Below are 15,141 nucleotides of genomic sequence, written 5' to 3'. Positions count from 1 at the left end.
CAAGAAGATCCCCTGGAGTAGAAAATGGCAACCCACTCCAGTATTCTTGCCTGGAAAATTCCATGGACAAAGGAGCCTGGTAAACTCCAGTCCCTGGAGTCAGATACGACTGAGAGGCTGAGCACACACACACACACACAATAGTGATGTAATGTAGTTCTAGGTCTGAAGGTGTGTTATTTTTCCCTCCACCAAAATGCAGCATCTAGACCAGCTTATGAATCTTCCACTGGATTCCGTGAAGATGGAGCCTTGTTATAATAAAGTCAACCTGCTTCAGGAGCACCTTCAGGATCTCAAGAGCCGCTTTAGGTTCCCCCACATCGATCTGGTGGTCCAGAGGACGCAGAACTACATGCAAGAGGTAGGGGCGGGGGGTCATCCGTGGTGGAAGAGGATGGGGCCGCAGAGAATCAGGCGCGGCAAATGAGACAGGTGTGCTGGCGTGGCTGGGGAGACGGGGCCCGTTTCTTTAGTCATCATGTTGCGTGATGACGTGTTTTGTCCTGTTCCAGCTGGCTTCATTTTTTCCATGTTGATGAGCATCATAGAGAAGAAATGTCTCAGGGAAATAGAGTAGCATTAATTGATAATTACTTGACTTGTCAAGTCAGTGCTATTAATGTTGGCTTTATGTTGGAATCATCTGGGTCGCTTTTAAGAAATACTGATGTCTGGGCCACACTCCCAGTGATTTTGATATATATTTTTTGTAATTAAAAAAACTTCTCCCACTCTCTTTCCTCCTGTATTTAATATGCAGCCAGAATGGAGAACCACTAGCTTGAATCAATTCCCTAGTCTAGTTAAATCAGTCAATCAATCTCAGTTTTAAATTTGGATTTCTTCATAGATTCCTTTTTCCTTCCCATAAAGAACTTTTTCTTTAGGAACTGAGATGAATAGCACAAATTCGTTCCATATTCTAACGCTTTCTAAATGAAGGAAGGGTGTGATTACTGAAGGCGTTAAAGTACAATTCTACTTTGCAAGTATTCCTGGGGAGCTTCCTGCGGGCTGGACATTGTGCCAGACCCCACTGCAGGGAGCTGGTAGTGAGATAGATTCTTAGATAAATTCACTATGCCGTTGAAAGTGCTCAGAGGAAGCTATTGTGTTGGATACTTTCAGATCATAGGCTTGGGGAAGAAAGGAGATTTCTTTTTTTCCTTAAAAGTTATAGGCAGGAATAAGTGGCACATTTTATTTATTATCTAACCTCTGAATTGTGAAGGATTAAAGATGAATGAGGAGCAAAATTGGCCAGCGGCTTAACTGAAGTTCTTTTGACAGCACTGCTCTAAGGTGAAATGGATATAGGCATAAGCGCAGAGAATAAGAAATCTGAACCACTTCCATTTCCTAACCCGTGAGTGTGACAGTCACGGGCTCCACTGAGCCTTGACCCTGTCTCCTTCCCCAGCCCGGCAGAGAAAGGGAGAGAGGTAGGGTGGGAGGGTGAAAAGTGGAGTGAGAGATGTGCTGGGGTGGTTTACATCCATCTGAAAGGAGAGGTGCAGAGCTAAGGAGCCAAAAAAATAATTGGAGAAGCCTCCCGCCTCATTTCATTTAAGCCCTGGCTGCAGGGGATGGGAATGACCACAGGAAATGATGATATCCCCCATCCCATGGTCTTGGGTTTTCCGTTGCGGGGTGGAAGGAGAGATGAGAAGAAAAGATACATACATGTGCACATGCATGTATACATACAGGTACAGGTGTGTGTGTTTCCCAGCCTCCTACTGACCGCACTGTGGTTGTGGGCTTATGCATTTCACAGACCACACAGTGGAATGAGGACTTGTTGCCCTGGGTCACTCCCAGGGTAGTGACCATCTCCGATGGTCATGCCCTCCTTTCTCTCTAAGCTGACTTAGACCTGAGGGTGGCGATCCCAGCTTCTGACTGCACTGTTTCTGTGCTCCTTTGGTTTCTAGCTGATGGAGAACGCAGTATTCACTTTTGAGCAGTTGCTTTCTCCACATCTCCAAGGAGAGGCCTCCAAAACCACAGTCGCCATTGAGAAGGTTAAGCTCCGAGTCTTAAAGGTAAAATTGTTGTCTCACTTGCGGGAAGCATGAAGCAAGAACGTGACTCATTTCTTTTGTTAAGCGGAAAATATCAAGTTCTCTCTTTGACTTGCCTGCTCTTTTCAAAATATTACCTGGCCTCTTCTTCCTGATAACCAGTGACAATCATCTAGCGGCAGTTCCCCTTCGACTGTCGTGCCTATTCTGCCATCTAGTGGCTACTTTAGGGACCACAGGTCCTCGGCATCATTGGTCACCAGTGACATGTCTTAGGCTTATTTACGTAGCAATTGGACTTGATATTGACTGTCCACTATAAGCAAAGAATTGTGAGAGGTAGTGCATGGAATATGAAAATATGAAAGACACACTCTCTTCAGAGTTTGCAGTACAGTAAAGCCCAATTAAATTAACAGTTTTTAGAAAACTCAAAATCTCATGGCAAAGGAGCTACTTCAAGGAAAGGACAGCTGCTGTGTGAAATTGTTTTAAATGTGCTTCATGCATAAGTGTATATCAAAATAGTTGTAATAATAGGAGCTTGCATATACATAGGGCATATCTTTAAGCTGTTTAGAAAAACTTATCCTGTTTCATTTGATCCTCACAAGAACTTGACTTACATAAGCTTAACAGGCTACATGAGCTTTGAGCTAAAACTATCCCTAAACGTAGTCCACTAATTTTTTATGACCCACTTTCCCTAAGCAGAGCTCTGGAATGGAAGATCAAAGTTTCACAGAGCCTAGGAGGTGGTCCCTGAATTTCAGACCTGATCTTAATACCTCACAGGCAGTAAGAAACTCTGGCAGCTAAATCATTGAGATTAAAAGCAATAATTGCCATGGTAACACACAAAATAATGAACTTGCCATTGAGAAAGAAAAGATAGGACTTCCCTGGTGGCCCAGTGGTTAAGAATCTGCCTTGCAATGCAGAGGATGTGGGTTCAATCCCTGGTTGGGGAAGTAAGACCCTACATGCCCCAGGGCAAGGAAGTCCATGTACTATGAGGAGCAACAAAAGAGCCCATGTGCTGCAAGCAAGACCCTACACAGCCAAATAAATAAATTAAAAAAAAAAAAATTAAAAAAAAAAAAAAAAAAAAAAGAAAGAAAAGAAAGTATCAAGGTCAATGCCATCTCCCATGGCAACACAATTTTTACCTCTCAGGATAGTCCATCTCTTCTCTGGACACTTTAAACTACGAGAACATACTTCCCAATGCTAAGTCAAAGTTCTCACCACTGATAATTCTAGTTCTACCCTCTTTTCTCATGCCCTTCTTCCACATGGTAGTCTTTGGTTGTTTGAAGAGAGCTATGATTTTACCCCACGTTATCTCTGGCATGAATCTCTGTAACCATTCTTTGTTTTCCTGACCGTTCTGCACACACCCCTGTGACTATGCTCCAGCCTGTCTGTGCCCTTTCCATGAACCCCCTTTAAAATCAAACCCTGGTCTCTAGACTTGGCTGTTCCATGTGTCAATAAGACATCATCTTTCCTATTCTAGATATTGATCTTCTTTGTTGAACATACCACAGTGCTAATGTAGCTGTGAGCCAGACACTCTCTTCTTTGGCAGAAATCATTACAACCTACCAATCCTGCTTTCAGGATGTAGAGTGAAGGAAGGAGATGATCATGGCTCCCATGCACCAACCCAGGACAGGGGTGGTGAAGTTTTAACCCATCCCCTCGTTTTGTCTTCAACTTTATAATAACGCTCTGCTTTGATCTTACCTCAGTTTTCGTATCTGTAAGAGGGGAGGCTAAGATGGGCCATGATCAGTCATAACCTCTACCTGAAATGTGAGAGAACCGCACAGAAAGGTCTCTGAAACTTTGGAACACCACCTGGGTCCTCAGAAATTAGGACGGGAGGGCAGGGGTCGGGGGGGAGACGAAGAGAGTTGCTGAGTTTTTTGTTTACGCACAAGTTAACAGGTTGTGATGTTGTATTTAGCATATGTTTCTGTCTCTGTACCGACAGCAATATGATTACGACAGCAGCACCATCCGGAAGAGGATATTTCAAGAGGCGCTGGTTCAAATCACGCTGCCCACCCTGCAGAAGGCTCTGGCATCCGTGTGCAAACCAGTAAGGGATGGGTTACTCCAGAACCTGCTTTTGTTGCCTATGAAGTTCAAGTAAATTTTTTTGGTCATGATGCACTTACAAGCAGTAGATGACCAGGGAGGGGTCGACACACTTATCCTGTGAGTGGTCAGGTGGCAAATATTTTAGGCTTCAGGGCCATACTACTTCTGTTGCAATCACACAGTTCTGCCGTGATAGCACAAGTGCAGCCATAGATGACCCATAAATGAGTGTGCAGTCTGTGTTCCAGTTAAACTTTATTTACAAAGACAAGCAGCTGTCTGGATTTGCCAACCCTTGGATAAGACAGAATCTCGAAAGGTAATGATCTGAGTTTGAACCAAGTTAAGGGTTGTAATAGAGTGCCTAAGGAGTGCTTCTCATTATGGTGTGACCTCCCCCCACCCACCCACCATAGGCCCAACACAGCCTCTGAAACTTGACCACTTCATCCCGGAAAAGACCTTAAGTCACACAATTTCAGAAGGATATTTATAATTTCAGTAATATTAGATTACTGAAATCAATGAAACTAAAACCATCTAAAGCTTCTACGAACACTAGGCAACCAGTGACTGCCGTGCTTGTGAAGATGTGACTAGGTCTGTAGAGCAGGGTCATAGGTGAACCAACTAAGGAGGCCAGGTCAAGACCTGGGTTCAAGTCCCAGCTCCTCCACATGTCAGCTCTGGGGCTTGGGCAAGACCCTCTTCCTCTCTCTTGGCCTAAATTTCATCTAGAAAATGGAGGTAATACTTTGCAGTATCCTTCTTAAGACTGAGAAGACCAGGGTGACATGGTGAACATTTGATGAGTGCTTGCCACATGCTCAGCACTTTGTATGGACTGTCTTGTTGATCCTCGTGACAACCCTGTGAGGAGGTACTGTTTATGTCCTCATTGCACAAATGAGGAAACCTGAGGGGGTGTTAAGTAATGGGACCAAGGTCACAGAGCTCGAATCCACCAGAGTTTGAACTCAGCTCACATTCATCGATAACATGGGATGCACTCAATAAATGGTATTTACTGCTACTTTTTCTGCTGCTTCATGACATGATCTACAAGCTGGAACATTCGCAAGGCTGGCTCCCTCTTGGCACAAATGATAAAGAGCTTTTTAGAATTTAAAAAGGGCTTTTTGCAGCTTAGAGAGTCTCTAAACATTGGAACATTAAAGTCCATTGCATGAGTTATTTTACTGCAGAAATTTCCTTGATCCTTTTTATATTCTGTACATGTTGTTTTTCTTCAGAGAGCCAGAGGCATACCAAGTACCTGGCACTTATTTTTGAGGGTAAATTTCTTTCATAGAAAAGGTTTGATCAAGTCAGGGCAGTAAAGAATCAACCTATATGATTGTCTCTTGCCTATGTCATTTTCCATCTTATGGCTGGAAAAGTCTAGCCATTCAAAGGAATACTCAGTCCACCTTGGACATGTCTGCATGCAGACGTTCTGTATAGGGTATTTTTCTTTTCCAATCCCAAAAGCAATGTGGGGGCCTTGGAGCCACATCCTCCCAAGAGAGGAAAAGGGTAAAAACAGCCCCTCTCCCTGTCTGCTCCTCTCTCTCCAGCCATCCGCAGAGTTATACCAAATTTCTAAGAGGCGCTTGTGATTTTTAATCAAGAGAGACCAGTTTGGAGAGAAATTGAGGCCTGGCATTTTCAGTAATGAGGAATATTGTATCAGTATCAAGAAATTTAAAAACATCTGGATTTACAGAGTAGGTGAACTAGGGGAGCATCTGCTACAGGCAAAGATTCTTTTTTTTTCTTTTTTTTGCAAAGATTCTTTAGTTTAGTAAAGTGTGTTTTCCTTGGTTCAAAGATCTGTGGTACTTAAACCCAGGCTGCACATTAGAATTTCCTGGGGAGATTTTTTTTTTTTCAGTTCCAATATAACAGATCCAGGGAATTAATATGTGTCACATTTCAGTCAATTCAATATAGAAAACCTGTTTTGTAAAGTTGTGCACATCACAAGAGGATAAGTGTCCCTCGGAATGATTCTGTTCCACACAATTACTTAGCTGGTTGAAAGTTCAAAGGCCTGCTGTTTATTCAGCAGACATGTATGAGCATGATCCAGGCACGTGCCCAGCCAGTGCCCCTGTTTTGTCCCGGGCTTCCCAGCCTAGACACGGGACACAGGCGCAGAGCGCGCTTTGTGATGAGCACGGCAGGAGCTGTGTGGGAGGAGAGGTGGCCGAGTTCGGAAGAGGGTGCCCAACTCTGCCTACAGGGCCGGAGAGGACTTCCAGAGCCATGCTTTCGCCCAGTCCTGAGGGAGGAATAACAGGGAACTAAGGAGTGGAGATCAGTCCTGGGTGTTCATTGGAAGGACTGATGCTGAAGCTGAAACTCCAGTACTTTGGCCACCTCATGCGAAGAGTTGACTCATTGGAAAAGACCCTGATGCTGGGAGGGATTGGGGGCAGGAGGAGAAGAGGACGACAGAGGATGAGATGGCTGGATGGCATCACCGACTCAATGGGCATGAGTTTGAGTAAACTCCGGGAGTTGGTGATGGACAGGGAGGCCTGGCGTGCTGCGATTCATGGGGTTGCAAAGCGTCGGACACGACTGAGCGACTGAACTGAACTGACTGAAGGAGTGGAAGATCACGTGGGGAGATGAGCGGTGGCATAGACACAAACCTCGTTTTGCAGAGGAGGAGAGAGGCGCGGGGCCGTGAGCTGGCTTGCCCAGGGTCCCCCAGCCAGTCCAGGGCGGTGTGCAGTCCCTGAGCAGTGCTCTGCCCACGTGGCACTTATCTATGCGTCAGTCTTGTCTCACAGACCCTCTCAGGGTCCTGGAAGCTCATGTCTCTTTCATCCTGTGGCTTTCCCTAGCGTGGGTAGAGAGGGGTCCCATTATTACCCACTGGGATCCAGTCCTGGGCTACAGAACCCCCTGTCCTGGCTCTGAGAGTCTGAATGAGGTGGCTTCTGATGGCCTGCTATAAATCTCCTCCCCCCAGGCAAAAGCCATCACATCCCACTGCTGAGACCCTGGGTCTCTAAGAACCAGGTGTCAGGAGCCCTCATCCTGCACTATCAGGTGCAAGGATTATGGAGTTAATCATGAGGATATGACTTGGCTCATTTTGATCCCTTCCTTGACCTTGTACTGATAACAGGCAAGCCACGTGGAGACACTTGGAAAGCAAGAAGTGTTAAAGGATTTTGTGTGATGCCTGGATTGTCTTAGAATCAAGGAGTCCCAGGGCCAGTTGGAGGGAAAGAAGAGAATGTTTCTCAAGAGCCTGTGACTAGGGATTCTCCACACCTGAAAATGGGACGCATCCTAAGAGTTAAACATACATCTACTCTAGAACCCAGCAATCTCACTTCTAGGTATACACTCAAGATAAGTAAGCCCTAAATCCACAAAATCATACACAAGACTATCAATAGCAATTATGTTCATAACAGTCAATATCCATCAGTAGGAATATAGATAAACAGTTTTAGCTTGTCCATATAATGAGTGCCACTTATCAATAAAAAAGAATGAACTACTGATACATGCAGCAACATGGATGAATCTCCAAAAACAAACATGAAAAAAGAGTACAGAATTCCATTTACATAAAGTTAAATAACAAGAAAAACTAATCTCGTGTGATAGACACAACATCAGAGCTTAATCTCTTGGTGAGTAGTCTAGACTGGAAAAAGGTATAGGGGTGATGGAAATGTTCACCTTGATCTGGGTTATGGTTATCTGAGTATATTTATATATTTAAAGTCGTTGAGCTCTACTTTTAAAACATGTGCATTTTTCTTGGTATATCTTACACCTTAGTAAAGTACTGTTGGCATTAAAAAAGAAGAAAAAGAAGGAAATGTCCAGACCCACCCACAAGGCCTTGAAATCATCCGGGTCTCTGGTGTCTGCCCCCTCAAAGGGCATAGAGCGTGAACCCAGTCCAGGGCATGGTGTCTGGGGGAAAGGAAGCAGGTGACCAGTGCTTCACACTCCAAGGGGGAACAAGAGGGACAGCTGTCCTCTCCAGAGCTCCTCTGCAAACTGGTGTCTCATGTGTTGTCCCCTTTATCTTCTTATCTCTCCTTCTCCAGGAGCTTCAGAAATATGAGCAGTACATCTTTGCCGATCACACCAATATGATCCATGTTGAAAATGTCTATGAGGAGATTTTATATCAGATCCTCCTAGATGAAAGTCTGAAAGGTATGGAAGGTTTCCCTGGTGCTGGAGAAAGCTCTAGATAGAGGGGCATAGCCATGATGGGGACCAAGGCTAGCTAGGTTTTGTGAACAGGAATGAAAGGGGAAGAGGAAATTGACACCAAGAGCTGGGGAGACAGAGGACAAGGGATGGAAGAAGCAAGGGTCGCTGACCTCCTTCTGACCGCTTCTTCTGGAGCAGTCGCAATTTGGCTCACACTCCACTGGCCCGTTAGATATTATTTCGCTTTTAATCCAAATAAGAACTCTGTGAACTGGGAATTTTAAGCTTCATTTTTCAGATGAGAAAACTAAGGTTAGAGAGATTAACCTAGGGTGTCTCAAGAACAGCTGGCCTCCTCCGGCTGTTCCAGACAGAACAAAGGAAAAAGAGCTCTTCTTGGCCACAGGCTTACAACGCCTCCCCAGCCTGGAGCAGGTGATTCAGCAGCGGAGCTTCCCAGCTGCTCTGCCTTCTCAGCACATTCCTCACCTCCCCTCAGCCAGACAGAATTTACTGGGCTATGACTCCGTCCTTGGCGAGTCCCACTAGGACTCTGGCTCCCAGTATACCGTGGAATCAGGCCCTGCTCGGGATAGGAGTGTAGATAGGAAAACTTTGATAGAAATACACAGGAGAGGGCTGTCTCTGAAACTATAGGCTTGAAACATATCTGGTCTCCACAAAGAAAGCTGGCCAAGCACAAGCCCCAGGTCAAAGTAGCTCATCCAATGAGAGAAGGAATACAGAGATGTTGTCTCAGCATCTGCACAGGAAAACGGGCTCAGTCAAGGCCACTGCCAGTCCACCACAGCACCTTTGGGTGAATTAGAAAAAAGCGCTCTTCCTCCAGACGGCGGACTGCTGTCTGTCAAAAAATTCTCACGATATACTGGTTTGGTTCAAGCAGGACATGCTATTGCAGCCTGCTGGAAAATCACTCTGCTGAATACACAGATCTGTGATGTGAATGGTATCCCCTTGGGTGGGAAATTGCTGGGCACTCTACAACCTACACAGCCAGAGGTAGAGGCTGATTGTCAAAAACGTCAGCTGCTGGTTGTCATTATTTTTTAAAATTAACTTTTATTGGAGGATGGTTGCTTTTCAGTGTTGGGTTAGTTCCTACCATACAGCAAAATGAATCAGCCGTACATTGACACATGTTCCCTCCCTTTTAGAGTTCCTTCCCGTTCAGGTCACCACAGCACCATAAGTAGAATTCCTTGTGCCGTGCAGTACAGATGGCCAACAAACACAAGATAAGATGCTCAATTGTTATGTTAATTATGCTAATTATTAGAGACCTGCAAATCAAAACTACAATGAGGTATCACCTCACTCTGACCTGAATGGGCATAGTCAAAAAACCTACAAACAATAAATTTTGGACAGCATATGGAGGAAATGCCTGTTACTGATTTTACTCCTCTTGGGGCCTCTAGGAATTAGTGGGATGGACAGAGGCCTTTAGTTTGGGCACTGCAGTTTATAAGGCTCTCTCTGCAGGCTCAGTACTAAGGACCCATTACACATTCAGGACTGTTCTGACTGTGAAAGCGGGGAATATAAGGGCCTGTCCTGCCCTAAAGGAGTGTCAGTCGAAGTAGACACACTGCAACCACACATGCTAGCAGCTAATGAGAATGGTGGGGCCTCCAAGGGTGATACCAAAGATGCTAGTCGATTTGACCTCCTTGAAAGCCAAGGCCATGTTTTATTCATTCATCTTTGGATTCTTAGGGCCTGTCCCATAGTTGACGTCCAGTAAAAGTGTGCTGTTTGAATAAATGAGTGAGTGAAGGAATGAATGAGTGACCATTACAGAGGTTCAGGGTTTGGAGTGAGTCTGTAGGCTCTGGTCATCAGGGAAGGCTTCCTGAAAGAGGGTTAGAAGTAAGCTGGAATTTGAAATTGGGAAATTCAGACAGAAAAGCTGAGAGGGGAGTTGAGCTTCTGGATAAAATCAGAAATTCCAGTTTAGCCAGGGCAAGGTTTTAACATTATGTTTTGCTTTCTGGTATCTCTCAGTGATAAAGGAGGCTGCTATCCTGAAGAAACACAATTTGTTTGAAGACAACATGGCCTTGCCCAGTGAAAGCGTGTCCAGCCTCACTGATCTAAAAACTCCTGTGGGGTCAAACCAGGCCAGCCCCGCCAGGAGAGCCTCGGCCATTCTGCCCGGAGTTTCAGAGAGTGAGATCCTGAATAATGAGGTGTTCCAGGAGGCAGGGGAGATGAAACAGCCAGAGGCCCCTAGTCCATTGGCCAGAGAGGAAGGCCTTTCCCTCCCTGTGTCCAACCCTCCCCCAGATGGGGACAGGCAGGTCATCGATTCAAGTATAGATGGCCCGGTTGTGAATCTGGTGGCTACAGAGGTGCCAGCAGGCGCCCTGGGCACACACTTGTCACAGCTGGAGTTGGAGGAGGCTCCTGAGGACCGAGAACCCACCCAGGAAGACGCAGAACCCACCTCTGCCGCAGGCTCCTTGAAGGAGCTCAGAAATTTGCTGACGGTGACCGTCGAAGTGCCAGAGGAGTCCGCTGTGCTCGAGGTTGAGAAAGATACACATGAGGAGACCCTTGTTCCCCAAGATATTGAAAAAGAAGAGGAAGCAACCCAAATCGACACAGAGGCCAGTCAAGCGTCTGCCTCGGGTCAGGACAACTGTGAAGAAAGTGAAGTCAGTGAGGGGGAGGCCCATGGTCCAGCTCCCAAGGCCGAGGCCAGCGGGGTGGAGCCGGGAGGATTTCCAGACATTCAGCCAGCCGGCGGGGGGCTCAGTGAGGGGGCTTTGGGCCCAGACCCCACAGAAGAGCCAGGAGAGGCAGGAGAGTCCCCTGAGAGCAAGCTCACAGGGGGTGCTTCCGGACTGGGCGCCCTGGAAGGAGGAGAGCCCGTGTGCTCTGTGGAGGCTGAGGCTGCGCCCCTAGAAGCTTGCATGGTCCGTTCTGACCCCGTCAGCCCCAGGGAAAGCCAGATTTCTGTGGAAGAAGAGGCGGTGGGCGGGAGCTGCAGCACAGCCCAGCCTGCCACTAGCGAGGATGCCCAGGAGAGGAAGGCCGACCCCGTTCCCCAGTGTCAGTGGGTGGCGGAGAACGACGTGAACCCCGACACCCTAGATACACAGAGAGAAGACCCCCCAGAGTCCCCTTCAGAGGAGTGAAAGGGACAACGTGGCCAAAGTCTTTCTTGGAACAAACTCAACCAAAAGGGGGAGGGGGGGTGCCTGCAAGTTGTTACCAAAAAAAAAAAAAACAAAAAAGGCATGAAATACTTCTTTAATTTGTATAACGAAGCCAGAGGGAGTTGCACACGGCAGGAGCACTGAGGCAGACCTTTGAGGATGGAACTGTCCTCCCATGAATTATGGCTTTAGCATTTTAATAGGAATTACAAAGGTAATGGAGTGTGTGGGGGATGAGAGGCAGCTGAGGGGCCCAGGGCGGGATGGGGCTGCGGGGAAGGCAGAGACAGCCGGGCACCCTGCACATTCTCTTCTAATGCACTTTAAGGCTTCTTCATGTTCTGTGAGAATGCAAAGGTAGATCCTGTCAATCCAGCCTCACCGTTTGTCCAAAGCCAGGCTGCAGGAAAGGGAGATGGTGCGTGCCGGCGCCTCCCGCCTGCTGTGTGCGGCCCGCAGAGCCTGAGAGATCAGCCTGAGACATCCCAGGAAGGCTGAGCGGAAGCAGAGCAAGGCTGTGGTCTGGGGGGCTGGCTGGGCCTCTTACCAATGCCGCTATCAATTTCCTACTAATTAATCTTGTTAATTCTTATTAATGAATCACTTTTTGGAGAACATGAGATGAGGCAAGGAAATTTCTTTGGCATGTTTAAGGCTGAAAGCATTCCAAATTAGCCTTAGACAGTGCAGAGAAAGAGCTTAGCTAAATTATCAAGCATAAAGCCAACCAATTAAACATTATTTGAACAGCTATTCTACAATACATGCTGTGTTAGGCATAGTAACAAAAAAGAACAAAAGAAAAAAAAAAAGATTAGGTGCTTGTCTAGCATAAATGAAAGAACCCAAAGGAATTTAATCTGAAAGAAAAAATATATATACTGATTTTCAAAACATGACAACTTACTTTCTTTCCATTGAAACAGTCCTGGTTTATTCCCAAGAGGGAATAAAGTGAATAAATGAATAAAAGAAGAAAGGAAAGAGGAAAGTAAAAGGGAGACAGAAAGGAAGAAAGAGAGAAACCAAGTTATAGATCATTAAGTTCCAAAGATGTTACCAACAATGGAAATTATTTGCTCAGTTGTTCAGCAAATTGAGTCTCGTTATGTCCCAGGCACTCACACTGTAGTGAAAGAGGCTCTGTTCCTTTCTCCCAGAACTTGCTTTAATGGAAATAGATGGAAATACATTTTCTAAATGGATGACCTTTACCTGTGAGTGTTACAGGTGGAATGAACTTTCTTGCCAAAGATTAAAAAGATGTATTTTCTTGTCCTTCAGAAAAATACCAGATGATTTTCTAAAAGCTTTAGTCCCAGGTCTACATCTTGAAATTTCCTTCTACAAATTTTAGTATTAGATCACAACATATTGTCCTAAGAGCTGTTTTGCTAATCATCAGCAAGTAGTTAATATCAGGTTTTTTTTTTTTAAGAATTTGTCCATAGTTTGACCATTTAACCAGGAATTAAAATATCTCTCTCTCCATCTCCCTATGAAGAATTGCTTGGATTTCTGGGTCATAGGGGATGAAAAATAATCAGTATACTCTCATTTTGAATTGTTTCACCCTTGGCTCAGACAGTAAAGAATCTGCCTGCAATGCAGGAGACCTGGGTTCAATCCCTGAGTCAGAAAGATCCCCTGGCCAAAAGAATAGCTACCCACTCCAGTATTCTTGCCTGGAGATCTAAACACTTGGCATGTTTAGATCCTCTCGTTATAGGTGGAAGGCAGAGGTCACTCCCCTCCCTGGTCCTTATCACGCATATCCTTGCATTTGGCACAAAATATTGCAATTATGTTTACTTCCTGTCTCTTCCAGGGGCTCCTTCCTTCAAGGACAGACACTAGGGTTTAGTCACCCTGTGTACTTCCTACACATGCAGACTTGAATAATGGGCTCCTCGGCTTCTCAAGTCACTTTAATATCCCTAGTGCCTAACAAGGAACTGCTTGTGTCGGGCTCCTCAGGAAATGTGAGAACTGATCACCCACCACACCGCTGTGCTGGGGCTATTTGGGGCTTGCTGTCAGGCAAGGAGATATATTTTACTTGGGCTTTTTGCCCTTGGGAGTCTTCCCTTAAATCAAGTCCAAAGTCCAAAAGGCAACTGGCCAGATGGTCTGATGCCCTGCCCAGTGAGACCGAGAGCCAAAGGAGCAGTGCCCAGCCTCCCCAAGGACTGCCCTTCTCTCCGAGAGAATGGTGATCAGCAAGCAAGGAGGTCCTGGTGCAGGCTAAGCCCACGTAGAAGCTTCTAGCTTCCTCCCTTTTGCTCACCTCAGGGCTCCTGGCCCCGCTTGGAAAGCTGAGAGATTTTTCCAACCCTAAACGAGAGTAACTGTCACTTCGTTGGATGGATGAACGGCAGTGTCTACCCATCCGCAGGTAGAGGGGACCAGATATTAAGAGGAAGGATGGAGCTGAGAACGCAGAGAGTTTTTCTGTACGTATTTCACAAGAGACACGTCCACTAGATTAAGTCAGGTGAGTGTTCCATCTGAAGATGGAACAGGAAATTAAAGTGCATTAAAATTTCCTTATTTGTTTTACATGTTGAATGGAATAGTTTCCTATTACTGGGAGTTTCTCTTGCTTTTGATACAGACTTGTCTAGATTGCTTCAGTGGTTTCCAGGTTGGAGCAAGGTTATTGTGATTTAAGTAAGCAGCAGGAAAAGCCTCTGAAGGCTGCTCAGGGGCTCTCTCCTATGGACAAATTTCTCTGAAATGCATAAAACCTCAAGACATGGTTTTTGGCAAAAGTTCCATGACTAGTTTTGTTTTATTGATCTTTCACAAAGGAAGAATATTTTCCTTAAAAAAGAATTCACTTGTCAGTTTTTCCTTTGCAGCTTAGAGCAGAGTCAGTAGTGTCTTGCATTATTCAGAGTAAACTCATTTCAAAAACAAATGCATTTTGGAGACAACAAGGAAAAGATTCCAGCTTGTTCAAAATTTTTAGAAAGAGACCGAGTATGAAGAATTATGGGTCTTCATGCACCATCTTCTGCATTTTACTACAGAGAATCTCAAGTCTGGTTTCATAACCTTCAGATTAGAGCTAGTGATTTCAAAGGGTTCCACGATTCTCTCAGATTTCTTTATAAAAAGTGCTAAATGACGTATGCTAACCTAGCAAGTTTAATTTGGGGAAGAGAAAGACATCGCTGACTAAAATAAATAATACAGTTTCACTCGCTGAAAAAGTCAGTTACATGTACCTTCTTTACTGTAAACAAGTGGGTTTTACAATTCGCTTCTGAAGTCTGCAACCTCAATAAGGAAATCTACACTGTGGATTGGTTTTTCTGGTCACTATATAAAGCAAATAAACTTAAACCACTTTGTAATCACATATTTACCCTGCCAAGTGCCTATATTGCAATAAAATGTTTGTCCTTGAAAAAGTGTCCAGACATCATATTTATTTGGAATGGGGCTGTTTTCATCTTTTAAGCAAATGTCATACTTGAGCTGGGAGGAACTCCTCAGAGATAGAAAAGTGAGTCAGTGTAGTACGGAATTTTACTTTTCTGCCATCAGGAAGGAATCCACAGGGAAGTCATTTAATGTCAGTTGTAATCATGCTTTTAAAATGCATATGCTAATTTCTG

At 45.2% G+C, this 15,141-nt stretch overlaps 1 protein-coding gene across 1 annotated transcript in view; it reads left to right on the top strand.

Annotated features, from left to right (window-relative positions):
- NIBAN1 (niban apoptosis regulator 1) overlaps window positions 1-14,934 on the top strand; it is a 171,613-nt gene extending 156,679 nt beyond the window's left edge. The window contains exons 10-14 of the mRNA XM_043922947.1: window positions 203-364; window positions 1,938-2,048; window positions 4,027-4,134; window positions 8,222-8,333; window positions 10,362-14,934. Coding sequence (XP_043778882.1) covers window positions 203-364; window positions 1,938-2,048; window positions 4,027-4,134; window positions 8,222-8,333; window positions 10,362-11,497 — 1,629 coding nt within the window. The 3' untranslated portion in view covers window positions 11,498-14,934. The remainder of the gene's footprint in view (window positions 1-202; window positions 365-1,937; window positions 2,049-4,026; window positions 4,135-8,221; window positions 8,334-10,361) is intronic.
- Window positions 14,935-15,141: the final 207 nt, after the last annotated feature.

This window comes from Cervus elaphus, chromosome 14, assembly GCF_910594005.1.
Source record: "Cervus elaphus chromosome 14, mCerEla1.1, whole genome shotgun sequence".
Taxonomy (NCBI): Eukaryota; Metazoa; Chordata; class Mammalia; order Artiodactyla; family Cervidae; genus Cervus; species Cervus elaphus.
Note: the sequence above shows the minus strand (reverse complement) of the source record. Positions and strands in the feature narration are given on the sequence as shown.